The sequence below is a fragment of the Castor canadensis genome, chromosome 13 (genome assembly GCF_047511655.1).
Source record: "Castor canadensis chromosome 13, mCasCan1.hap1v2, whole genome shotgun sequence".
Lineage (NCBI taxonomy): Eukaryota > Metazoa > Chordata > Mammalia > Rodentia > Castoridae > Castor > Castor canadensis.
Genome location: NC_133398.1, coordinates 54,129,939 through 54,157,607, shown reverse-complemented (window position 1 = coordinate 54,157,607; position 27,669 = coordinate 54,129,939). Strand labels below are relative to the sequence as shown.

Genomic DNA, 27,669 nt, shown 5'->3' with positions numbered 1-27,669 from the left:
TTTGTGAGAACATAGCACAATTTATTTCTCTATTTTGTCACAAATAAACATTTAAGATTTTACTTCTCCAGCTATTTTGAATAGCATATTTTTGTATAAATTTGTCAAATGTGTCATACGTGTACATCTTTCTCCTAGATATATATGTAGAGGTAGCATTACAGGGTCACATTGTATATGTCTATTCAGATTTAGTCAATACTGCCGAACTGTTGTCCCAAACTTTCTCCCAGCTTGTCTTGGCACCAGCAGTATTGGAGAGCTCTGGTTGTTCTCCACCGCAGAACACTTGATGTGCCCGTCATGTGCTTTGTTCATTTTCCATAGATGATCTGTGTGGATTTTCCAGTTCTGCCTTTTCAGTTTACTATTCCAGAAAGCCCAGCTCAAGTGTCACCCGCTTCATGAACCTTCCCAGTAGAACTATTCCAGGGGAAAGTTTTGTCCTCTCCTCTGTGCCCAGTAGGGCCCATACAATGTCCCTCATCTGTCAGCATGGTGGTCTCTGACTCTCCATGTAGACAGCAAGCTCCTGGAAAGCAAACACTGGGCTTACTTCTTACGAATCCCCCCGAGCATAGTCCCCTACTTACTTATTTTATTTAACAACAATGAAAATCTTTTAAAAGTATTCTTTGGTAAGTGGCCAGTCAGGCAGTACAACTTGAGAATTATTCTTTACAGTGGATACATAATTGTATCCAGAGTAACCTATTAATTGATTTTAACTAATTTGATCATTTTTTAAAAATCATTTTACCAAGGGCTCATAATTTAGTTTAGGAACTCTCTTTTGTTGGAAATCGGAGGCTGCTTCCTGATTCAGGGAGATTATGTGACCAGTTTTTGTCATTTTCACATATAGCACATTTTCATGGCATAATTTAAAGATGAAGTGCTTCTAAAGAGCCAGATTCCTAAGGGAAGAGTAGAGTGAGTAAGTGTCAAGTAATGACCCTTGGGTTACCTGAGAAGTGGGACTACCCGCTCCTGCACATTATACAATGGAGTACGAGAAATGACAGGCCTGGGAGCCATGGAATCCTTAGTATCTAATGTTTGGAAAGGAAAAGGAGGCCAGGCTGCAGACAGCCCAGCAGACCAAAGCACTAGTGTGCTCAGATTTTATCAGCAGCTTCCAGCTCCATTTCAAAGCACAGTGGGAGATCATGGCGCTTTTGAACAGGGAAGCCTTTCCTAAGGATTAGGAAAAAATGATATATACAGAGGAATTTATATAACATTGAACCTTTTAAGTGAAATGATTTAGCTTATAATGGGGAAGATCGAAGACAAACTGTAACCCATCTGCATCTCTGCTTCTGTCTTTCAGTCCTCTAACTAGCAGCAGCCTTCAGAGTGTCATGGTTGCCACTTGACCTTTGTCTCCCAAATTTTGCATAACTTTGCTTTGGACCAATTCTCACTTGGTCACTGGAACATTCAGGGAACAGACTCTGGGAAACGTGGTTTCCTGTATACTCAGGGTGTCCATACAGCATTCCTTTGCACACACTCACCAAAGTAGTCTGGAAGGGGGAAGGAAGGAGGGCTCTCCCCATGTCTTCTGTCCTTCATGTCATCTGCTGGTTATTCTTTTTTGCTGTTTATCATTGAATGCTGATGACAACCTTATGAATGAGATTGTTTTCAGGAATACACAGCTAGCAAGATTTTCAGCCTGGATTTTTACCTATGTCTACATGAGCTGAAAGCTAGTGTTTAACTCTGCTGCTTTCCATGAAAGGAAAGACTAGATAATGGTTTCATTTCCCATTTCCTATTTGTTCATTTGTATTAAGAAATAAAAATTTAACAAACTAATACTTAGCTGACATACCTGATATTCAGCATTGCTAGCTAGTTGTTAAACTGGACTGTTAAACAGCCTTAGGGTAGATTAAGCAATGACTCACAAGGACTGCTTTTAGGTCAGAGGAAAATAGCTCAGGCAGGATGAGCCGAGTGCTGTTTTACTCTCAGCACAGCTTGGACATCCCTTTGGCTGTACCCAGAATTAGAAAGCTCATCGGGGATGCTGTAGACTATGCTTTTGGGTCGGGAGTTGATGAAGATTGAGTCTTGGCTGCCCTGATTTGGCTCCCTTAAAAGATAGCATAGATTTTGAAATCTAAAAAGAAACTGCCCTGATCAACTGAGGACAAAACAGTGAGAACACTTTTTGGATTAGATCATCCTTTTATGATCATCCTAATTTCACTTTCTGCTGTTTTAATTCACCCAATACATTTCCTTCCATAAATCACCTAGTACACACTCATCAGATCCCTTCCTGGGCTGCTGTATTAGCTTTGCATTACTATGATAAAATATGAAACACAGGGCTTGTCAAGTAAAGACAGGTTTGTTTAGCACACAGTTTTGGGAGCTCAAAGTCCAAGATCAGGTGGACCTCATTAGTTTGACCTCTGGTGAGGGTAGTGCATGGCAGCATATCAAAGAGTGCTTGTAGGAGCAAATGGTCACATCACAAGCCAGAGCAAGGAGAGAGAGTAAGGGTGAGTGATCAGGGTCCTACATGCCTTCCAGGGCATGTCCCCAGTAACCTAAGGACCTCCCACTAGACTGCACCTACTACTTCCCAATAGTGCTATTCTGGGGACCATGCCCTTAAAATAACAGAACTTTGGGGGATACTATCCATATTCAAACCTTATCAGCTGGTGAGTCCTCATAGTGACTGTAAGGGAGTTCTAGCCTCAGCAGATCAGGTGCTTTCTTCTTGTCTTAATAAAAGAAATAAGGGTTCCAGCTTACACTCTCTATTTTGCTGCAGAAGGCTCTGGGTCATGTGAGCAAGAGCATATGAAAAGTCTGTTTATGCAAACCATTGCATCTGCTTTGTCTTTTCCAAGATAGTTTTTCCTTTGTTACTGAATGCCTTTAGCAGTTGCGTTGAGCATTTCTAGTGCACACAGTTCTGTGCTGCCTCTTGGTGGGAGATACTAGGGTCCTGCTGTTATGCACCAGGGGAGAGATTGCTATTAGGAGGCTATGTCTTTAGTAAACCAAGTGAACTAGGTAGTGAGGTGAGAAAGTAAAGATGGGGCATATTCAGAGAGAGTATTGTAACAATTTGTAAGAAAGAGTAGTAAAGCTATGGGGAGAAAAAAAGATAGTTTGAAAGAGCAGAAGAGAAGAAATTTCGGTCTCTAGGGTCATGTACAACTTGATGATTCAATCCAGGCTAAGGTCACTAATAGGAATTTGAGTGACATATTTGTATGAAGCTCACTCTCCATTTCCTGAAGTACTGCCTATGTTAACACTTACAGATGGTAATTCAGAGGGTTAATGATATTTTTCAAGAACACAGAATTTTTACCAACTCAAGGTTCTTAATAAAAATTTAATGAGTTTGAATGTATTTAAAAACCAATCTCTTCAAATATGAGGATTAATAAGCTTTTTATATATTTGAAGAAATAGATAGACTAATAGAATATGGCTTTCTTCCTCCTTTGTCTGAAGATGTAGAATGTAACCCAAGATGTCATTAAGTAATTAGTAAAAGAATAATGCTCTTTGTAATTGAGCAGCTTTCAAAATGAGGAATTTGAAAGTCGGCCACAATATTAAACTGTTTAAAATTGCTTATCAAAATGCAGTTCTTAACAGAACCAAGACATAATCACAAGTCAATAGCCAGCTTTCATAAAAGGAGTCTATCATTATAAAGCCAAATGCCGAAAACAGGGCTTGAGGGGAGTAAGCACCTCATGCGGTTTCATTGCTGTCTCTCTTTGGTCTCCGTTTATCTTCTTTTCTTCTAGTCATTTTGTATTTCGTTCTTTTCTGGCGTTGGCCTATCTCTCTTTGTGCTGTTGCTGCTTCTCCACATTCCTGTAGCCCCTGTGTGTATTAGCCATTATGATATTCATCAGCTCGATCTGTCCGCCTCCCCTCTATGACTGAGCACTGGGCGGGTAGGGACTGTGTCCTTTCTGTGTCTCAGCTATGGCTGAGTTCAGAAAAGACTCTGCACTTCTACTCTAATGGTAGTGCTTTCCCTACTCCCCCACAATGGGTGATTATGTTTTTATGGTCACCACCAGCTTTGTGTGTGCTGTTGGGCCAACTAACTGATGCATACTATGTAGTTCTAAGCTTAGTGACACTTCTCTCTGGGAATCCTTTGCAGTGCCCCACCCCCACAGGCTGGACAGTGCCATTTTTTTGTGACTTGCTATAGTCTCCCATCACCCATCATGGCATTTAGTATATATACTTCACTTTAATTGCACTTTTTTTTTTTTGCAGTGCTAGGGATGGAGTCCAGAGCCTTGCGTATGCTAGGCAGGCACTCTTCCACTGAACCACATCCCTGGCCCTCTAATTGCTCTTAAAATAGACTTTATTATCAGTTCATTGTAAACTCTGTGAATGCAGGAACTTGATTTTCTTGCTTACTGTAATATCCCTGGGGTAGTGTTGGGTAGGCCTCTCCTGATAGCTCTCCTTATCTCCAGTCTATGCCTTTGAGGCCCAAAGTTAAAACAAAAATCTATTTGAACTGGATGTTTAAGATCAAGTGTTAGCCACCCAACACTAGAAATATCTTGAGCTGTGGTTCTCTCAGGGGTTTCCATGCAGCTAGGATCCTGGGTACAGTCCTAGGTTAATGTGCAATCCCAACTCTAAAAACGAACTGGAGGAACGCAGTATCCTGGCATCTCTCAAATAAGTCTTAATAATTTGCTAATAAAAGTGTTTCTTCTGTTAAAGATGGAGCTGCTTTCTAGGTCTCTTAATAAAGATCAAGAGAGAAATCAAAATGCTATCTATGAAGCACAGTGGTATGAAGAGAAATAAGTCTTTTTTTTAATGAACATACTAGATTTGTTCTTCATAGGTCTGTTTATGTTCATAATCTTAGTTGAGAAATTATTTTGTACATGGTATTATGTGAAACATAGCATAAGACCCATACTGCAAGAGCTTACTGTTCCATATCTTAATCCATACTCTCCTATAATTGAAATATAAAAACTAGAAGAAAATTTAGAGATCATCACATAATCTAGGAGTTTCCAAAGTGCTCTTAGTAGAGCCACCCAGTGCCATAGAGTTACTGCCAAAGCTGTCACAATGACTAGGGGAGGGGCAGGGAGTTGGGGATGGTGTCTGAGCTCCTAGTGCTGCTTCACTGAGAACAGCTTTGTCTTGACTGAATAATTATTTGTAAGGTTTCAAGGGAGAGTTTAGAGTTGAGATAGATAAATGGACAGACATGTAGACCAGTGCCCACATATTATAATTGGGACAGTGGAACCCAGAATGTAAAAGTACAGCAGTTTCCCCTTTATCATGTTACCTACTTCAAAAACCTGCCTCTCTTTCCTTCAGCTTCCAGAGCTAAGCTCAGCATGATCAACACCATGTCAAAAATCCGTGGTCAGGAGAAGGGACCAGGCTACCCTCAGGCGGAGGCATTGCTGGCAGAGGCCATGCTCAAGTTCGGAAGAGAGCTGGGAGATGATTGCAACTTTGGTAACAAGTGCTTTCTCACACTTTTTCCATGGGGGAGTTAGTCATATCATTTTATGGTTTATTCTCAGTTTTAGGTCTTACACACATGGGCCAAAAGTTTGTTTTTAGAATTGTTTCATAATTTGTGAGGTGATATGTCTTAGGAATTTTCCTTTTTCTTTTTCCCTGATGAGACTACCTCTGTCTTTACAAGAGATGTAGCTGATGTGCACTTTCTATTGGTTATGTCTGGTAGGATCTGGGTATTGGGACAAGTGAGCATTCACAATGGGTTTGATTCCATACCCTCCCACAAGGGTTTTCCCTTAAATATTTGCTCATTTGTATCTGGTCCCTTGTTCCACTGCCCCACGTGAGAAATGTCACCTATGTCCTCTGACTCTTAGTTAAGATACTCAACACCTTCGGTCTTCTCCCCTTTAGTGATGTGGGGGTTTTAGCAAATAACTATCCTTCCTGGTTGACCTCTGCTCTCCATTCCTGATATTTGCTTCTGCTAAAAGCATTAGCTTAAAATTGGTCATGTTAGGAAGAATTTGTACAGAAAAGAGAGGGCAGAGAGACTCTCAACTTACTTTCTAAAGGAAAAATAAAATGTTATATTCTTGGTAATAATGGACATCCCTCTGCCCCCGGCCTTTAAGTGGGGGCATTGAGTCTGGTTCCTAGAATGAGCTGTGGTAAGTTGAAAAGACATCGTTCTCTGGATTACTAATTAGGTATTCCCTCGTGTCTGTGCTGCCTTCAGAAGATAGGTTTAATCCTTATGCTTTCATCAGAGAAGGCACTGGGGTTCTAATCCATCTCACTGTTGTATTTCAAGGTTTAAGAGCTTCATTCTGCCTTGCAGGTCCAGCACTGGGTGAGGTAGGGGAGGCCATGAGGGAACTCTCAGAGGTGAAAGACTCTTTGGACATGGAAGTGAAGCAGAACTTCATTGACCCTCTTCAGAACCTTCATGACAAAGATCTGAGGGAAATTCAGGTATGTCCGCTAGAGAGCAGTTAAAATCATACAGATGTTAGTGCTTGTTTCCTTTAGAAACCATTTCATCATGTTGACAAGGCTGGGCATGTGAATTTCAAAGTAACCTTGCAAGACAAGTGAAGAGTAACTAGAAATGTAATACCATTCAGCCCACTATTATGCCTGGGCATCATGTTCGACTTCTCCATATTCAATTTCCACAGTGAACAGTTTTTCAAATACTTTTCTCCACAAAGATAATGTCCTTTACCTGAGCATACATGGTTTCATTAATTAGAATGATGATCTGGTCTGATGTCACCTTTAATATTATAGTTGCACTAATGTTAGCTTAAATAAGCAGTTACTCTATCACTCTTCAACATGTATTTTTATATTTTCATAATGTTTTTCAGGATTAAGGAGGAATAACCAAGCATTCTAAAACATATAGAACAGTTGGGCTATTTCTAATAAATAAAGTACCACTGGCTGTAAATCTAATTGGGTGTACAGTATTTGCTTATTCATTCATTCAACAAATATTTGTCAAACTTGTCTGAAAATTTATTTTCTTGACTGTTAAATGGACCACCATAACTTTTTTAACTTTATGAGGTCCCATTTATCTATGCTATCTCTTAGTTGCTGTGCTGCTGGGGTTTCATTGAGAAAGTTCTTACCTATACCTACTAACTCCAGAGTATTTCCTACTCTTTCCTGTATCAACTTAAGAGTTTGGGGTCTGATATTAAGATCCTTGATCCATTTTGAGTTAATCTTGGTATAGGGTGATATACATAGATCTAGTTTCAGTTTTTTGTAGACTGCTAACCAGTTTTCCCAGCAGTTTTTGTTGAAGAGGCTGCTTTTTCTCCATCGTATATTTTTAGCTCCTTTGTAAAAGACAAGTTGGTTATAGTTGTGTGGCTTCATATCTGGGTCCTCTATTCTGTTCCACTGGTCTTCATGTCTGTTTTTGTGCCGGTACCATGCTGTTTTTATTGTTATTGCTTTGTAATATAGTTTGAAGTTGTGTATTGTGATACCTCCTGCATTGTTCTTTTGACTGAGTATTGCCTTGGCTATTTGTGGCTTCCTGTGTTTCCATATAAATTTCACGGTAGACTTTTCGATCTCTTTAATGAATGTCATTGGAATTTTGATGGGAATTGCATTAAACATGTAGATTACTTTTGGGAGTATCGACATTTTTACTATGTTGATTCTACCAATCCATGAGCATGGGAGATCTCTCCACTTTCTATAGTCTTCCTCAATCTTTTTCTTCAGAAGTGTATAGTTTTCCTTGTAGAGGTCTTTCACATCTTTTGTTAGGTTTACACCTAGGTATTTGATTTTTTTTTTGAGGCTATTGTAAATGGAATTGTTTTCATACATTCTTTTTCCATTTGCTCATTGTTAGTGTATAGAAATGCTAATGATTTTTCTATGTTGATTTTATATCCTGCTACCTTGCTATAGCTATTGATGATGTCTAGAAGCTTCTGAGTAGAGTTTTTTGGGTCTTTAAGGTATAGGATCATGTCGTCTGCAAATAGGGATATTTTGACAGTTTCTTTGCCTATTTGTGTTCCTTTTATTCCTTCTTCTTGCCTAATTGCTCTGGCTAGGAATTCCAGTACTATGTTGAATAGGAGTGGAGATAGTGGACATCCTTGTCTGGTTCCTGATTTTAGAGGGAATGGTTTCAGTTTTTCTCTGTTAAGTATAATGCTGGCTGTAGGTTTGTCATATATAGCTTTTATAATGTTGAGGAACTTTCCTTCTATTCCTAGTTTTCTTAGAGCTTTTATCATGAAATGATGTTGGATCTTATCAAAGGCTTTTTCTGCATCTATTGAGATGATCAAGTGGTTTTTGTCTTTGCTTCTGTTAATGTGGTTTATTACGTTGATTGATTTTCGTATGTTGAACCACCCCTGCATCCCTGGGATGAAGCCTACTTGGTCGTGGTGAATAATCTTTTTGATGTGTTGTTGAATTCGGTTTGCCATTATTTTGTTGAGGATTTTTGCATCAATGTTCATTAAGGAGATTGGCCTATAGTTCTCCTTTTTGGAGGTGTCTTTGCCTGGTTTTGGGATAAGTGTAATACTGGCTTCATAAAATGTGTTTGGCAGTTTTCCTTCCCTTTCTATTTCGTGAAACAGTTTAAGGAGGGTTGGTATCAGTTCTTCTTTAAAGATCTGATAGAATTCAGCAGAGAATCCATCAGGTCCTGGACTTTTCTTTTTGGGGAGACTCTTGATTGCTGCTTCAATTTCATTTTGTGTTATAGGTCTATTCAGGTGATTAATTTCCTCTTGATTCAGTTTTGGATGATCATATGTATCTAGAAATGTGTCCATTTCTTTCAGATTTTCAAATTTATTTGAATATAGGTTCTCAAAGTAGTCTCTGATGATTTCCTGGACTTCCATGGTGTTAGTTGTTATCTCCTCTTTTGCATTCCTAATTCTACTAATTTGGGTTTTTTTCTCTCCTCATTTTAGTCAGGTTTGGCAGGGGTCTATCGATCTTGTTTATTTTTTCAAAGAACCAACTTTTTGTTTCATTAATTGTATGGTTTTTTTGGTTTCTGTTTCGTTGATTTCAGCTCTTATTTTTATTATTTCTCTCCTTCTATTTGTTTTGGGATTTGCTTGTGGACCACCATAACTTGAACTCAATTCCTCTAGTTCTCCTTATTCTAGACTAAACCTCCTTCAGCTCTGCCACTTGCTCAAGGTCACTCTAAATCCAAAGTAATCCTGATCCATTGTTCTACCTGGCAGCTGGCTATATGTTCAAATGTTTCAAAAGAGTGTTCCTTCCAAAAGAGTGAATGTTTAGTTCATATCAGGGGATGGACTGGCGGCTGGGAAGGTCTAGGACATTATTCATCTTCCTTTGCTTCTCGGTTCTTCCACTCCCAACTCAGTTTTTACCTCTTTCCTTTCTACTTCAAACATACCCAGGAACAAGAGAAAATCCGGCATTTTCTTCCACACATTTGTATCAAAAGACTGATACAAATGAAGAACAAAAACAAAACAAGAGAAACCTTTTTTGGCTGTGGTGAATGGCTTTCCTACCTGGTCACTGGGAATGTTGGGCAGAGGCCAAAACCTTACTGGGGATGGTATGAGGAGACTGAGCATTAGATGAAATTCTTCGAAAGTCCCTTCCAGTTTGGTCTTCTGATTGAGTGGCATCACCTGTCTGGAGAAGGCTTAAGCTAAGTCCGTGGTTCCCCAAAAGCTGACTCAGTCAGCTGGAGCAAGTGTTAAGGTACAGATTCCTGGGCTCAGTCCTGGATGTTCTGATTTTTGTGACCAAGCATCTGTATTTCTAATAAACAGTAGGTGATTCTAATAGACTGAATGGTTTAAAAATCAAAAATGTCATTCCCTCTCCCTTCACCTCAGGAAAAGTGGGTTTCCTCTGCCATCTCTAAGACATCATTGCTTATGAAGATGGTGACTTCTGGGCTCTGTGTGTTCTTTCAATGTGTATAGGAGCGTACATGCATTCCCTTCTCATCATTTGAGGGAAAGGCATAGGCTAGCTTAGCTTTGGCCTCAAAAAGCCAGAAAATAAAGGACACTGGAATTTCCCACAATATCTTCTTCAATTTTTAATTATTTTTAAAGATGTTTCATCATGTTTAGCCTTTGGGAAGCTGCTTTCAAATGCAGCCTGTTCTATTTTGGAGGCAAATAGGTATGAGGGAGAAGTGAGCTGTAAGTGCACCTTTTCCATACGTCCTTTCAAAGCATATTCCTGGCCTTTACTTTTCAGCATCATCTAAAGAAGTTGGAAGGGCGACGCCTGGATTTTGATTATAAGAAGAAACGACAAGGCAAGATTCCAGATGAAGAGCTCCGTCAAGCTCTGGAGAAATTTGATGAATCTAAAGAAATTGCCGAGTCAAGCATGTTCAATCTCTTGGAGATGGATGTAAGTGGGTCTTCTGTGGGTTTTTCCATAATTATATATATATATCATTGAGGCACAAGATATATCATTAAAAAGGAGGATATAATATTAAAAATGTTATCTAATTATACTATGTGATGAGAACACATGGATGGTTATTTCTTTTAAGTAATTTTGAATGATAAAGTCAATTGAAAAATGGCAACATTTTTCCTACATTTTAAGTATTTCCAGTAGTGCAAAAATAAAGCATGCTTGTGAATATACATATATAAATCCAGTACTTAAAAAAATGCTGTGTTGAGGCTGAGTGCAGTGGATCACACTTGTTATCCCAGCTACTTGGGAGACAGAGATCAGGAGGATTTCCCTTTGAGGGCAGCCTGGATAAAAAGTTCGAGAGATCACAGGTATGGAGATAAAACATCTATATTCTAGTTATACAGCAGGTGTAAATAGGAGGCTCACAGTCAAGGCCAGGCTGAGCAGAAAAAGAGAGCAAGAGAGAGACCCTATTTGAAAAATAACTTAAAAACAAACAAACAAAAAGCAAAAGGCTGTGGGCCTGACTGAGGTGGTACAGAGCCTGCCTAGCAAACACATGGCCCTGGTGTGGCAAAAAAAAAAAATCCTGTTGAAATATAGATATGATTGATTTTATATTATAAAAAACAACTAACATTCATTCAGAATTGAGTATCATATATGGATTGAGATGTTCTGTATTTTGTAGTAAAATTGACATTTTCTTTAAAAAAGTAATCTTGTTGAAGTTGACAATTATATGTAGCTATTACATTGGGGTATAGATAGATGCGATAGTTTAAAAGCTTCTTTCACATGCATGATTATTATGCATGACTTTAGATGGAATGTTCTGTTAGTTTCCTTTAGCTTCAGAGCCATGAGGACAAGCCCTCTTCCTTATTCCACTCATGGAATGAGACCTGTTACACCAGCTTTCTTATTCTTGTTTATCTCCTTGCTCATCTCTACCTCCTACCCAAGCAGTTGCTGATCCACTTCTGTCAAGATGCTTACAAAGATACCTATCACTTGCATTAGTCAGGCTTCTCCAGATATACAGATACAATACAGATATAGGTATAAGTGTAAATATAGATATCACAGTGGATTTTATTAGGCAAATTAGCTTATGTAATTATGGAGGCTCAGAAGTCCCACATACGATTTCTTAAAGCTAAGGAACTGGGGAATTTAGTAGCATAGCTTATCTCTTTCTTTCTTTCCCTCTCTCCTCCCCCCTTTCTCCCTCTCTCCCTCTTTTCCTCTCCCTCTCTTTTCCTCTCTCCCTCTCTTTTCCTCTCTCCCTTTTTCCCTCCCTCCCTCCCTCCGGCCTGGCCTTGACCGTGAGCCTCCTATTTACACCTGTTGAATTAGATGCAAATCTCCTCTGGAAGCACCTTCACAGACATGTCCAGAAATACTGCTTTGCCACTCATTTGGGTATCCTGTAATCCAGCTAATTCAACACCTAGTGTTAATCATCATATTACTTAACTGCCTTACTCCTGACTGTGGCAGGATGGCATATTTACCATATCTTGTCTTTTCCACCACCCAGAGAGAGTATAGTTATGTTCACAAACAACTTTGTCCATCACTCAAGAGGAATACTTTGGGAAACCTGAATCACAGTGCACCTACCTCACACTCAGGGACCTATCCCTTCCTCATATTAAGCAGGGCAGCATTGCCTCTGAAGCTACTACTCAGCTAGATCACAGCACAGCATGAGGCACAAAATAAAGAGACACTATGATGCTTAGAATATTACATCTGGAATGAATTCAAAAATGTCACCTGATCCAACACTGTTACATTACAAATGAGACTCAGAGAGGTAAAACGATTTTTCTACCATACTGTACTGCCTCCTATGTTGCCTTATGTGAGAAATTAATATTCATGTTTTATTAATAGCACTACTACCTGTATGAATGCTGCTGCTTGGATTATAATTGGCTGCCACAGACAAGGAGCAAATATTCCTTTTTCCTATAGGAAATCAACAGAAGAAGACTCATCCTAATCAGAAGAGTATAACTAACCATGAGATGATTTGAGAGTAATGTTATCTTCATGAGGAGTCTAATTAATGTTGCTTCTTGTTGTGGTACTCAAATATATCCAAGTATCCTTAATCAACTTGGAACCTATTAACTATCTATCTTAGCCTGGCTTGCCACATAAGAATACCCTGGGCAGTGTGTTCGAACCAGTATTGTCATAGTCATGGGAGAGTAGTAGCTGCTTTGGGGCAGTAACCTGGTGACTGAGGCATGATTTCCCCATCCATTTATAGATTGAACAGGTGAGCCAGCTCTCTGCACTCGTGCAAGCCCAGCTGGAGTACCACAAACAGGCTGTGCAGATCCTGCAGCAAGTCACTGTCAGACTGGAGGAGAGGTAGGTTCCAGTTCCTTGCAGTTCTCATTTGTGCTTTCCTGCATAATATGATGTGCAGAGAAATGGAATAATAGAATTTATTTGGAGACAAACTTTGGCCAAAATCTCTGCCAGTGCTACACAGGCACCTTATGGATTATTTGTTTTGATTTTATTTTGTCTTGTGCTTTGTTTTACTTTGTTCTATTGAGCCTAGTCTGTGTTTATGACAGTTTGATGCCTTGATTGTATCTGTTGGCTGCCACAGATGGGGTACCAGAATCTACTGATGATGGAGATTTGCTGAGCAGACATTCTGTATGGGTACTGAATGCATATGATCAACCTTAAAACAGCCCTGCAGACTAAGTATTCTTAACCTCAACTAACAGATAAGCAAACTGAGGCTCAGGAAGGTGAAGTAACTAGTAACTGTGGTTTTATACAGTGGTGCAACTGTTATAATTATTATGTGAATGGGCTCTGGAGTTGTGGGGCACAGCCTGCAGATACATGCAGTGACCCTGCATCATAATATAGATGTTCCTTGGCCTACTTATGATTAGATTATATGCTAATAAACTCAAAGTTGAGAACGCAAATAATACATCTAATATACAGAATGACATAACTTAGCAACACAGTACCCTGTAGAATACTAGTTGTTTATGCTTTTGATTACATGGGTGACTGGGATGTGTGGCTCACTTGCCACTGCCCTGTGGCGTCATGAACAAGTGTTGTACTGAATACAGGAAAAGATAAAAACTTGAAGTATGGTTTCTACTGCATATGTATCCCTTTTGCATTGTCATAAAGTCAAAAATTACTAACACGACCATCATAAGCTGGGGGTGGTCTATATGTGTAATTTTACTTAGCCAGGTGAAATGGATGCTATTGGTGAGCATATATACCTTGAAGGATCATCTAGCAGCCTTTATTCTCAGGCTGTGACCAGATTAGACTCACGGCTGCTCCGTTGATGAATGCATGAGGAAGACTGCATTCATGCTATGCTGCATTACTGGAAATGTCACCTATTTCCATTTTTTCCCTCTGGCTGGTCTCCTCCTCTCTCAGTGTCTTCTTTGATTGGTGCCTTTGATTGTGTAATTTCCTTTAATGCATGTTCATGGAAATGTGCCTAACACTGAAGCCTCTAGAAAGTCTTAAAACTGTGTGAGTCAAAATACTAGGAGAAACATGTGTCTTACCACATCTGCTGTGCATGAAGGGACCACTTCCCTGTTTTTTCTCTGAAATATGCTGAAAGTCGGTATCACTCTACAATCCCATATCCTTAGCCCTCTCCGCCCTTGGAAATCTCATCCATACTCTGCTTATTGAATAGATGAAACTGGGAAATACTTAGTGGTGTGCAGAATGCATTTATTGGCCATACATTTCCACTTTTCTCCTGTCTTTCCTTGTTCCTTTTCCCATCTTATATCTCCATCTTCTCTTTCTTCTCAGAGCATGCAGCATTTCTTCCCTTCTGTCTCTCCAAACCCTTTCATGCTTCGAATGGAATAGCTTTCTTCCACATATCGCTCTGAAAATGGCTCCTACAGATTTTTTACCTCTTTCTTTAAAACTTTTCCAACTTCCCAGTGGAGAGGTAGACTCCTCTCTACCCCACCCCCAATCCATGTCCCTGTAGCACTTTGTAAGTATCTCCATAACAGCAGTACTAAAATTTATGGTAGCCAATTGTTACGCTGTGTGTCTCCCCTGCAGACCACATGCCACTCATGGGGAGCAACTGTGTCTTATGCTTTCATTTCTGGCACCAAGCAAGGTGCATATTTGCATAAGCTGCTCTGAATAAAGAAAGGGATTGGGTGAAATAGTGAAGGATGCCGATAGTGAGGATGAGACTGAAGATGGGACGCAGGCATGCACATAGAAGAAAACTAAGGGCCATTATCAGGTTTTCCACACAGTGTCATGGTCGAGTAGTAGGTGACCCAATCATTTCCTGGATTTTATTGCTTTTGTTTTTACTTTTAAATTGACTACAACAATGCCCCTCTGCCCTCATCCCCTTTTCTTTTCAATGCAGAATAAGACAAGCTTCATCTCAGCCAAGAAGAGAATATCAGCCTAAGCCACGAATGAGCCTGGAGTTTACCACTGGAGACAGTACTCAGCCCAATGGGGGTCTCTCCCACACAGGCACACCCAAGCCTGCAGGTAAGGAACTTAGACCACAGATCCCCTTTAATGGGCCTCGGGGACACCCTTGACACTTCTCTAGAAATTTTAGGAGCATTTCTGTCTGGGTGCAATATATATGCAGTAATCATTTCTCATGGGATGATTTGTCAGTTAGAAATTCTGTTAAAGGAATCTTTTTTTCCTTTCCTTATTGACCTTTTCTTTTCCTCCCCTTCCTTCTCTATAATATAAACTGTCTTTGAATGCTCCTTTTCTCTCACTCTCAGTCATTAGCCCACACTGACCTCCTAACCAACCCATTCAATCTTAACCCTCCATTGTGGTTGTAAAACACTGTCAGTTTGGCACCAGGGATAGCATCTTTGTTCCTGCCTTTCCCCTCCTGAGAATCCAGCATGCACAAGAATGAATACCCTGGCAGTGCATGTCCACACACATCCCATATCACCCACAGACAGCAGCCCCAGGAACATGTCGAGCTGGATTTCCTGAGTCACAGAGCCATATGGTCGAATAGATTTGCAGATGGATATAGTTCAAACCTCCATACCTACTAGATTTTCTTTCCCACTTCCCACCCTTCACCAGTTTCTTCCTGCTGTGGGACTGACCACTGAGGTCAGTATGATGAAAGCTAAATCTTTTTTCCTCTTCAGAATATTGATGCACACCCAGTTATGCATTCTTTCTGTTGTCATGATCCCTCTCCACCCCCTACACACAGATTAGACCAGAGCCTGTGCCTGAGATATTTTCAACTGTAACTTTGGCTTACAGAATTGGGAACTATCTGATGCTGGATTTGAGTTTTAAAGATATGCAGCTGTATATGTATTTTCCCTGTAGTCTCAGTGCTTGGTGTCAGAAGAAACAGTGAGGTCTGAGCCAGCAGATGTAGCACTAGGCCCTTTGTGCACAGCTCCCAGTGCCCAACGTGGGGCTTAACAGCAGTGGCTCTGAAGTTGGTTGACTACCAAGGCTAGTTATATAAACTAGATATCACTGTGCTTCTCCCTGCCCCATACTTTCTCTAAATTAAAAAATTACATTTTTCCTTTCTTAAACAACTAGTTAGTATAGGAGTTGAATGCACTTGTCTGAGTCTATAGTCACATGTATGCATGCTATATTAATATATTTAGTCATTTAAAATAGATCCTATTTTTAACAGCACTGGGGCTTGAACTCAGGACTATATTTGACAGACTATCACTCTACCACTTGAGCTATGCCCCCAGCCCTTTTTGATTTGGTTATTCTTTGATTAGGGTCTCACTTTTATGTCTGGCCTGACCTGGTCAGCAGTCCTCCTGTTTACAGTTCCTGCAAAGCTGGGATGACGGGGTGCACCATCATATCCAGCTTTTATTGATTGAGATGAGGTCTCAAGGACGTTTTGCCTGGCCTGGCCTCAAACTGCAGTCCTCCCTATCTCTGTCTCTTGAATAGAATAGCTAGGATTTCAGGCATGAGCCACAACAACCAGCAAAGTAGATCTTATTTAAAATATGATTCTGTCCTTTATTGTTGTATTTAAGGTGGAGTACCTTATTTTTGTATGTTATAGCTCTTATGCACTGTTCATATTTGTATATTTAACAATTTACCAACAATCAATTATACGATTATTTAACATCATCTCATTTAATAGACACAGCAGCAATGTGAATTAAGTTCTGTTAATTCCAATTTTACACAAAGAAACCGAGAGTAAAATGCTTTGTGCAAGGTCACACAGAGTAAAAACTTGAACCCAGTGGGATTCTTTTGCCGTCTTTTTTTTTTTTTTTTTTGTGGTGCTGGGGATTGAACCCAGAGCCTTGCACATACTAGTCTAGTGCTGTATCCCTGAGCTGTCTTGAAAGATTTTCAAACTCATGTTCCTTCTGCCTCAGCACCCCTTTCCCAAGTGCTACAATTATGGGCATGTACCACTACTCCCACTCGAACCAACTGTTTTATATTTTTTGTAACATGAAAAGTTTTCCAGAGGCTGGAGTTGTTATTTTGAAGAGTAAGAACTGGACTATTTTTCTAAGGCCTCAAAGTACTGTCCATGTAGCCGGTTGGACTACTTAGAACTACAGAGGTTCCTAAGTGCTAACTAACATGAGTTAATTCTGGCCATGCTGTGCTATTAACCTAAATCTTACTATAACCCCCTGAAGTCATTGGTCTCCCATCTCTGGCCATTACTAGGAAGAGAAGTTTACTTGCCACACAATAGATGTGACCATTCTTCATACTGGAAATAGAAATGGGAATATTCAACACCTTCCACAGATCTGAGAAAGCATCAGAAAACTGGTAGGGAGTGAGATACCCTGTAGGTGGATGCTGGTGCCTAGTAGTAAAAGGAAACAGGGAGAGGAATAAGGGGGCAAGAGGGAAGCCAGGCGAGTGTCTCCAGGAGTAAATACTGTCAGTTAAATACTCCTTGTCCTTTTGTGTTCTTCTCTCTTGCTCTGACTCCCAGGTGCCCCAATGGATCAGCCTTGCTGCCGAGCTCTGTACGACTTTGAACCTGAAAATGAAGGGGAGTTGGGTTTTAAAGAGGGTGATATCATCACACTCACTAATCAAATTGATGAGAACTGGTATGAGGGGATGCTTCATGGCCAGTCAGGCTTCTTCCCCATCAATTATGTAGAAATTCTGGTTGCCCTGCCCCATTAGGGTCCTATGCTGGCTGGCTCACCTCCTTTTGACCCAGATAGTTAAGTTTAACCACTGCTTCGGTAATGCTGCTTACAACACATCTCGAGTGCAGGCCGCAGTGGACTGAGTCATTAAGCCCAAGTGCTTGGGTTGGCTTGGGTCATCCCACAGGGGTCATGGTGATGGATGGTATCTTCCAAGCCCAGTGGGCATGGCATGTGCTTTCAAACACCATGTGAGACTAACCAGTAGTCACAGAACTGATGTTTACACAGTTCTCGGGAGGCTGTGGATTCTTAGAATGCGACCATGAGCCACATATCAGATAAACCGTCCTTCCGAAGAAGATATTCTCTATCACCCAGGGGCCATCTCCAGGTCTCCAATTCTCCATTTACGGAGGAGAAAGTTCTTGCTTTCACGTTGCCCCTTCCCAAATATGCGAGTCATGGAATTGTTAAAGAACACCTCCTTCACCAGCAAATTGTCTGTTTCAAGTGAGTCAGTCTCTTGATGCCAGCAGTAGGACAGTATTATTTGCGGGTCTAAAGCATTCTCTAAAAATAGCCACCTTTGTCAATCCCCCACACACTTATGCCTGTTTCTGAGGTACAGCCAGTTTTCTTCCCTCCCAATGGGTAAGGCCCTAGAAGGGACTCCCACCTATTTCTGAGTGAGACAGCAAGTAATCAGCATATTGTGGAAGGGGCCCAACAGAGGAAATTCTCCACTAGGAAGAATGGGGAAGAGATCTGGTTTCTAAGCTTAAATTTCTTGTTGTACAGAACCTATGTATATATTTATACCATTTCTGAAGGGCATGAGGAAGGGGAGAAACAGCTACCTTCCCTTCAGTTCTGTTTATGAATTAACACATTTCGTGAATCCATTTGGCACAGAAACATAAGGAGAAAAACACTGGTAGCCCGCTATGTCATAGACTGTGAAACAATCAATGTCTCTCCTTTCCACTTTAACCTTGTGTTCCGTGAGCATCATTTGTGCATATTCTGCCCTCAATGAGGACCAAATAAAGATGATTTTTGTGCTTTGCAGTTTAAGCTATGTGGCTGCAGATGCAAAACTCTTTCCCAATTTAGTTGCTACATTAACATTTGTCCCTGATACGCCATCTTCATTTTGTGCGTGCAGTGCTGTGTGTAAGCTTATCAGTGTTGTTGTTTTCTGTATCAGCCATGGAAGTCCTGTTAGCTATCCAGAGTTCTATTTATCTAGCTGTACAGACTCTTTCAGAGGTTTCCTGTGCTGCTTCCTTATGTGCCACCCGCAGTAGTGGATCATGTGGAGTGAAAGGCAAATCTCACTGCTTAATGTATAAACTCTCACCACAGGAAGCATTGCTGTTTCCAATAAATATTGCTGAAGACAAAACCAAAGGCTCTGCTTCTTCATTTTGTGTCAGTCCTTTGGGTCTGACAGTGGGTGGATTAGGGCTCTTTTCTGTCTCCATTTCTTTCTGATACATCCAAACCAGCCCTGGTTCCAATCTACCTCAGTGGAAGTAGGAAAAGTTCCAGCAGCAGGACGCGAGGTAGCCTGGATAATGGTAACTTCTTGGTGAGCCCAGGAAAGAGAAGACTGGAGAGGTCAAGTAAGTGAAGAGAGGAGTCTTCTTGAAGTTAAATGAGATATGGTGATATCATCAGAGAAATTTAATATTAGAAAAGGCAAAGAAAATATGTCAACTCTCTTGTTTTCTTTCGTTCATGAAGAGAAAGAAACAAATTGAAATGTAGTTTAATCAAAATTCAGCATTTATCCCAGCATGGTAATGTACACCTATAATCCCTGCACTCTGGAGTCTGAGGCAGGAGGATCACAAGTTTGAAGCCAGCCTGAGCTACCTAGGGAGACCCTGTCTCAAAAGAAGAACAAAAACAAAAACTGGAAAAAAACCCTCACAAAACCAAATATGTCATTTATTCTCTTGGTTTGTTGTGTGTAGCAGAGTTGAGTGGATGGGAATAGGGAAAGGTGTACAAAGAGCCTGTATTTTCCAGGCTCCCAAGAGAATAAGAATGCTCTTTGTGTAGATGCTCTGTATATCCTTTTAGGCTAAGTCTATTAGCCCAAATTCTCTAAGACTAACATGAATAGTCTAATGTACTTTTATATTTCAACTAATGTAACACAAAAATCATACTTCTTGCTACCTGTGGGAGTGTTAGAGTATTACAGATGACTTCTTTAATTTTAAAGATAAATTACCTGTGATATTGTAAATGTAGAAAATCCAGAAGAATCTAAAGATAACCTATTGAATCTAAGTAAATTTAATAGGATCACTTGATATAAGATGAATATATAAAATTATGTTACTTCTGTATAGCAGTTAGAAAAATGCAATGAAAATAATTTACAAAGACATCAAAAAGTTACAGCCAAAGATATAAATCTAGCATGATTGTATAAGATCTCTACATAGAAAATTGTTATTTTTTTTGTATCACTTTATTTTTTAATTTTTTATTGTGCTGGGTGGAGGTACATTGTAGCATTTACAAAAGTTCTTTTTTAAAAATTTTTATTTTATTCATATGTGCATACAAGGCTTGGGTCATTTCTCCCCCCTTTTCCCACCACCTCCCTTACCCCCCACTCCCTCCCTTACCCCCCTTACCCCTCACTACCCAGCAGAAACTATTTTGCCCTTATCTCTAATTTTGTTAAAGACAGAGTATAAGCAATAATAGGAAGGACCAAGGGTTTTTACTGGTTGAGATAAGGATAGCTATACACGGAGTTGACTCGCATTGATTTCCTGTGCATGTGTTGTTACCTTCTAAGTTAATTCTTCTTGAACTAACCTTTTCTCTAGTTCCTGGTCCCCTTCTCCTGTTGGCCTCAGTTGCTTTACAGTATCTGCTTTAGTTTCTTTGCATTGAGGGCAACAAATGCTATCTAGTTTTTTGGGTGTCTTACCTATCCTCACCCCTTCCTTGTGTGCTCTCGCTTTTATCATGTGATCAAAGTCCAATCCCCTTGTTGTGTTTGCCCTTGATCTAATGTCCGCATATGAGGGAGAACATACGATTTTTGGTCTTTTGGGCCAGGCTAACCTCACTCAGAATGATGTTCTCCAATTCCATCCATTTACCAGTGAATGATAACATTTCGTTCTTCTTCATGGCTGCATAAAATTCCATTGTGTATAGATACCACATTTTCTTAATCCATTCGTCAGTAGTGGAACATCTTGGTTGTTTCCATAACTTGGCTATTGTGAATAGTGCTGCAACATAGAAAATTATTAAACAGATTAAAGATAAAGACCTAGTCAATAAAGAGACATTTAATGTTTATACATTAGAAATAAGTCAGTCCTATAATAGTGTCTTTTCTCAGTTTTAGCCAAAATCTTGGAAAGTTTCAATTTTCAAGCCTATTATAAAATGTATATAAAAAAACCAAAGGGATATTTTTTACTTGAGGAAGAGCAAAGTTGGAAGACTTACTCTTTATAGATGTAAAATATTGTAAAGTTATAGTAACGAAGGTAATATAGTTTTTGTTGTGTTTTTTTTTTTGAGACAGGTCTCACTGTGTAGCCCAGGGTGGCCTGTAACTAACAGTCCTCCTGCCTCTGCTTCCCAAGTGCTGGGATTACAGACACACACCATCACATCCAGCCCAGAAGTATGATATTGATGCGACAATAGAGAATAGATGGCCTGGACGCAATAGTGAGTTCAGAAAGAGATATACTTGCACTCAAGTATTTTTTTTATCCAGTAAGGCATTCCAGTATCTTTAATGTGATACACTCATTTCAGCTGTACCTATTCAGTATTAATTCTGTAACCTAAAGACATTAACTGCTAAATCCTGATGCAAATAATCTCACTGTAAGTCAGTGTCAAATGACATAAAAGTGCTGTGACCTTAGGTTCTAGGAAAAATTTAATCTTTAAATGACTATTTGAAGACTGTTACTGATACACTTACCAGAATCAGTACTGTTTAAATTCCTTATTTTTATTGAAGCATAGTAAATACTTCTTTATAGACTTTACATATAGGAAAGAATGAGTATCTTTGTGGACCACCACTGGAAGTCAACTTACCCCAAATTACCTGTTCTTCAAAGTCTTACCACAAAACAAACTGAAGTGGAAATGGGAGTGGAATTAAACTGAACTACAATAATAAACGAATCCAGTGAGGAGTTGTCTCTTTATTTTTCTAATAGGTTTAACAAGTCTGAAAGAGAAAGCTATGGGAAAATAGATTTTTTATTCACTTAGTTTATCTTCACCGTAAATAAATAGACAATAAGCATGATATAACCAAGAATGAAGTTTTCTGGGGACTGTGTATAGTACACAACATTTATCTGGAAATGTGCCTAGTCCTATTCTGCATGGATTGCTTAGGAAATCAGGTTTATCTCCAGGCTGTAATTTCAAGTTAGCTTCTAGTGGTTTGGAGCTATCTTGTGAATACTTTTAAAGCCCATCTTTCTTCAACCAGATTAAGAATTGCTGCTTAAGATGCATACTGCATCTCATCCCATGGGGGTGGTGAAGTGCAAAAGGAAAGAGTTTAAGCTGAAGACAGAGGCAGTAAAGCTCCCATTCAGAACCTTGGATGATGGTGGAGAAGACTTCCAGTGCTACAAGTCCATACCACTAATTTCTAGGCCCAGCTATTGAGGACTTTTATGAGCCGTTAGGTTAAAGGAGCTGTCAAAAAAGAATACTATTTTTAAGGCTCCACTGAATGCGGACCCCATAAAAGATCAGAACTTTGAATGACACCTGGCTAGCACAAATGCCTAAATGATGGCAGTCTTCCACTTGGGACAGGAGATACCTATAATATTTGACCAGAGTGGAGCGAGATGTTAATTTTGGAAGCAAAACAATGGAGGAAAGCATGTCAATAATATTTGCTGAAAAATGAAGGTGAATACAATGATTCACTAATTTGGAGAAAGGTCAGACAACACATTTTTATAAAGCTGTACCAGTGATTCTTGTGCACATCTCATAAAAACATCTGCCTCCATCAAGACTCATGAAGATAAGAAATCAAGAAGTTCCCTAGAGTTTCCTAAACCTACCTGAAGAGTCAAGTGGAGATCATTGTACAAACTGAGTTTCACAGCTCTCAATTCAGCTGCTCTGAATCACAGCTGTCCATAGAAGGACCTAAGAGTTTAGGGGAAAATTCTACAGTGAATTTAAAATGCGGGTGTGTGTCAGATCCTGTGGGTCTTGTTAAAATAGTTGCCCAAGCCCCACCTCCAGATCTTCTCAGTCAGTAGGTTTGGAGTGGTATAGGAGAGTTTACATTTCTAAAAAGCTCCACAATGATGTTGTCATCAATTCCTGGAGCACACTTGAGACGTTCTGCTCTGCTAGATAAATGTCTTAGGAAGAGCCAGCTATCTCTTGGTGTTTAAGCCCTGGCTTTGGAGTTGAGCATGATGAGAAAGCATAGACATATTATTCAGTTATTTTCTCCAACTAAATTGTTCTTTGTGCTCACACACTGGATAAAACTTTCTGTGAAGAATGGTGGCTGGAGAAAAATCCAAGCATATTTTGCAGATCTGAGAATTGCACTTTAGTCATTCTCTGGTGGTTGCCCACTACAGTCCATGTCAGTCTTTGTAGCAGCTTCCCAAGTAATCCCCAGATTCAGGCAAGTTTGGGAAACACAAGTCTATTTACAAATTGTTTGAAATAAGCAGGCCACTCACTGCCCACCGACATTTTCTTTACTAATTTTGCTTTGATTGCTGAAGACATTTATGTGTATGGATTCATCAGTGTTTGACACGTTTCTACCCTCACTCAGGGGATTTCTCAAATCCAGGACTTTGCTGATGACAGAAGCCATGCTCCATCTGAATCTGTGCTAACATGGAATTCCCACATTCCTGGCCATTCCTTAATATTCAATCTATGTCTTGTGAGGGAACCCCAGAGAGGGATGTCTACAGTAGAGCCAGGCTTCCCACATGGAGCTACTGTCAGAGCTCTTGTGTCTCTGGTTTAGATCAGTGGTTCATTCACTTCTGTTCATATCGGAATCATGACAGTCACATGCTATAGTGATTTTTGGGTCCTGACACCAGAGGTTCTGATTTAGTTGTCTACAAGGCTGCACTCTGAGGAACCTTGGTTCAGACTTGGGAGTAATTTGATTGAAGAGTATCAGTCATTTTTGATTGATGATTTTTCTTTTTAGGGACATCAAAGATCTGGATTTATTATGTAGAAAATAGCAATAGGAGGAGGAAGGTAGTTCATGAGTTTGAGGAAACTAGATGACCATATACCCAAGATTTCAGTGCCCGCTGACTATTATGTATTTATTGTTTCCATCTCACTGCTTTTGTAATTTTCTCTTATTTTTGCCTAAGTAGTTTGATGGGACCTGGGACCTAGATTGCCCTCTGGTGGCCAAAATATTCTTTAATCAGTAAAAAGTCTAACAAATTCCCTGATTTTTTTTTTTTTTTTTATTCTCAGCATGCATAGCACAGGTTACGAGCTCTCCTCCCATGGGATATTGTGAAGCTGTTGCTCCTTTAGTCAGCCATTTTAGAAGGTCTAGGTGCCAAACATATCCAGTGAAATAATATGATTTTTAGCAAGAAAACCAAACCCTTGCTCTTCTAATAAAGAAGTGTGATTGTGGACCAGTTGGCATGATTATCCAGTTAAGACACAAGTGACTGGCAACACACAATGATCGCATATTTGTAAAATAGGAAGTCTCCAGCTTTGAACTTCCTGGTGCTCTATAACACTGTGTTGTCACCTCTGCTTTCTGGATCTCAGACATTCTAGGTCAAAATATTTAGTTCATGTTGGACAGCAGCCTTCAAAACTGCCATCTTCAGGGAGAATAATAAAAGTTTTAAACAGCATTCTTGGGAGTAATTTGTAAAGCAGCTGCAAACTTCACCTATTTGTGAAATTCAGTTTTAGAAAATTTCTATCACTCCAAAAAAATCATTTATGCCCATTTGCAGTCAAATCTTGCCTACTTCCATCTTCTGACAATCACCAATCTGTCAGTAATGTTTTAAAGTACAAAAATTGAGATATTTTAGTTAAGTGGAAAATGTTTTAATTGATAAATACTACTGGCATAATTAGCTATCTATGTGAGGAACATCCCATCAAACACCCACCTCCACAAACTCACCCCTTCCTTTACACTACGAGGAGCTCCAACATCTCTTGTTGGTTTACTGCAGGCTAGCCCAGAAACATGTTCAGACTGTCTCTAGGTGTTGAGTATTGAGTCGCAGGATAATCTTCCCCATAATAGTTCTTTCTCAGTTAAGCCTTGTATTCCTCACACCTATCTCTAGTTCAATGCTCTTGAGATCCACCCCTACTTATAATTCCCCCAGTTTCTGCCAGTGTATATTAGCTGACACTTCCTTTGATGTGTAGAGTACTTCTTCCAGGGTAGATGCTGTATCTGTGCTCCAGGTGTGCTGATCCATGACACTTTATTAGCCTTTGAAGCACCAGTCTCAGGTGGAATCTGTGTAGTCTCAAGCAAGGTGAGGCTGGTTTCCTCACCTAGAGAAGTGGAGGGAGAATTTGCTCCTGTCAGATGGGATGATCCAGAATAATCCACAAGTTCAAGATTTGGAGCCTTGTCCACCTAGCCAGCTCCATCTGCTTTCTGGGTCTCATTCTTCATGACTTTGCCGTAAAAGAACTGTCAAGATTATATATTCCATTTTCCTTACAACTTTGTCTCCTTGACGGGTTCTGAGCTAGATATTACTGTCATCTGCCTTATAGCTGCAGAAAGTAAGGTCCTCCTAAGGTTTTCCCTAGCAACTCTCTGATTTTCACAGCTTGTGCTTGACCTATAGCCACCATTTTCTCTTTTCAAGATAGGCAAAGCAATTACCAAAGGCAATTACCAATGACCACAATAATTACAATTACCATTATCTTCTGTTTTGTTAGTGTTAAAGTCCCATGTCTAACTCTTCATCTTCCACCTTGTACCTAATCCTAAACAAGCCCATGGGAAAAGTTAATAATTGTCAAGGCAGGGAGAGGGGAGAAATGGCCCCAACAATGTATGCGCATGTGAATAAGTTAATAAAGAAAATAAAAAGAAAGTTCTAGTATACCATACACACACAAAAAAATTAATAATTGTGGTGCTGTGTCCCTCAACGACCACCATAAGTGGTGTCCTTGTGGCCATCTGACTAGTGGGTAATCAGTTATAAAATACCTTTCAGAAACACTTGCTTTCCAGGGCCATTTGTAGCTTTCTTAGTCTGGTACTTTAATAGGTAGCACCTAAGACAATTATTTTGAGACTGTGATCCCAGGAAATAGATAATTGGCACAGAGGAACAGCCAATACAAAGGCACATTTTTAAGCCTTCCTGCTGCTTTGACAACTCCTGCTTGATCCTACAGGAATCTGCCGGGGAGAAATACTCACTTGGAAAATGAAAGGGGAAGCATTTGGCTCCAATCACCCACATTTGGGGATTTTTCATGGCTAACTACAAGAGTGAGGTAGGTAGCCCTAACCCAAGGCAAGGCACTAAATGTATCTGCACAAACCAGTGAAAACTTGCACAGAGTGTGTACTGTGGCGTGGCAGAAATAAGAAGTAGGGCCAAGAGGAGTTTGAAGTGATGCACGCTGTACACCCCACCTCCCACACCATGCAGCTACTGCTAGTCCATTTCTGCCCTTCTCTCCAGCTTTTGCAGCTCTCATTATATCCAGGGATATTCATCATATCAGAGGAAAGCCTCTTACCTAGAGGAAGTGTATTTTTTCCTGGTGTCTTCTGAGCTTCCATGTCTGCTCACTCAGCATTCCCCCTGCAGATCTTCCTATGCAGTTTCTACTGCTTTGGCTACTATGGACAGCAATTAGATAATTTTTAAGCCAAAGGACTATATCTCTGTTTTAACTTTGCTCAAAATGACATTGCTCCACTGATTTTGTTTCTCTTTATCTTGTTTTGTATGACTTTGTGGAAGAGAGCTGGTAAATTTCTGTCTCACACTGCCATGCTTATACCAGCATTCCTACTTGGATTCTTTTTATCACAAGGAGATAGAATGTCAGGTCCATGAGTGAAAGACAAGACATGAACCTCCTTCTCTCCTATGTTACTATCCACACAAGGCCTAACACTGTTCAGATGCTCACTTTGTTGATTATGGCCCCTGCTGGAGCCAGGATGTTTCAATTGTTTTCCCCATGGTGATGCCCGAGCTAGTGTGACTCTCTTCCTTACAGCTGTGAATGTCGAGGGGTTTCGTCTGCACACACAGCTGAGCCTTTGTGGTGGCCACCAGCTGAGTGTTCCCTGCAAGAGGGAACGCATATTCTGACACTTTTTAAAGTTTTCCTCAAGGTAGAAATCACAGGCCCATGATGGTATTTACCTATAGCTTTCTTACCTCACTGGAGGCAGATATTTCACTATCTGAGGAAAGTCTCAAATGCTCCATGTATCTTGCTTACAAATCTATAGGCAATGGTCAAGAGTTTCCATAGTATATGTTATTTAATCCATGCAGCAGACCCAAGAGAAAGGTGTTATCAGGTTTACATATGAAAGAACTGAGGCTTGGAATTCTTGCCCAAGTTTTCCTGAGTCCCATGCTCTCCTTGCACCATAGCACATAGCATATCAAATAACTCATATTTTGTTCATAAGGAACACACGTTCTCAAATTCAAAACAAATGAAACCCTCGCACACCTCTATCTGCCAGCTTTTATACTGAGTAGATTATTTAAAATGTGTGCCTCAGTTTCTTTAATTGTAAAATGGAGGTGAAATTGTACCTACCTAATTGTTGTGGTAGGTTGTTGAGGATTCAGTGACTTAATATTTGTGAAGTGTCAAATAGTGTAAAAGGCTGGGGCATGGCTCAAGTGGTAGAGTGCTTGCCTGGCAAGCATAGGCTGTGGATTCAATCCCAGTGCTGTAAAATAGTGCAAGACTCACAGAAGGCACG

General features: G+C 40.0%; 1 protein-coding gene across 2 annotated transcripts in view; it reads left to right on the top strand.

Annotated features, from left to right (window-relative positions):
* The window catches only part of Sh3gl2 (SH3 domain containing GRB2 like 2, endophilin A1), a 202,562-nt gene extending 183,498 nt beyond the window's left edge, over positions 1-19,064 (top strand). For both annotated transcript variants that reach the window (XM_074051747.1, XM_074051746.1), the window contains exons 4-9: positions 5,368-5,511; positions 6,362-6,495; positions 10,282-10,440; positions 12,746-12,849; positions 14,894-15,024; positions 17,486-19,064. In XM_074051747.1, coding sequence (XP_073907848.1) covers positions 5,368-5,511; positions 6,362-6,495; positions 10,282-10,440; positions 12,746-12,849; positions 14,894-15,024; positions 17,486-17,685 — 872 coding nt within the window. In that variant the 3' untranslated portion in view covers positions 17,686-19,064. The remainder of the gene's footprint in view (positions 1-5,367; positions 5,512-6,361; positions 6,496-10,281; positions 10,441-12,745; positions 12,850-14,893; positions 15,025-17,485) is intronic.
* The last annotated feature ends 8,605 nt before the right edge of the window (positions 19,065-27,669 follow it).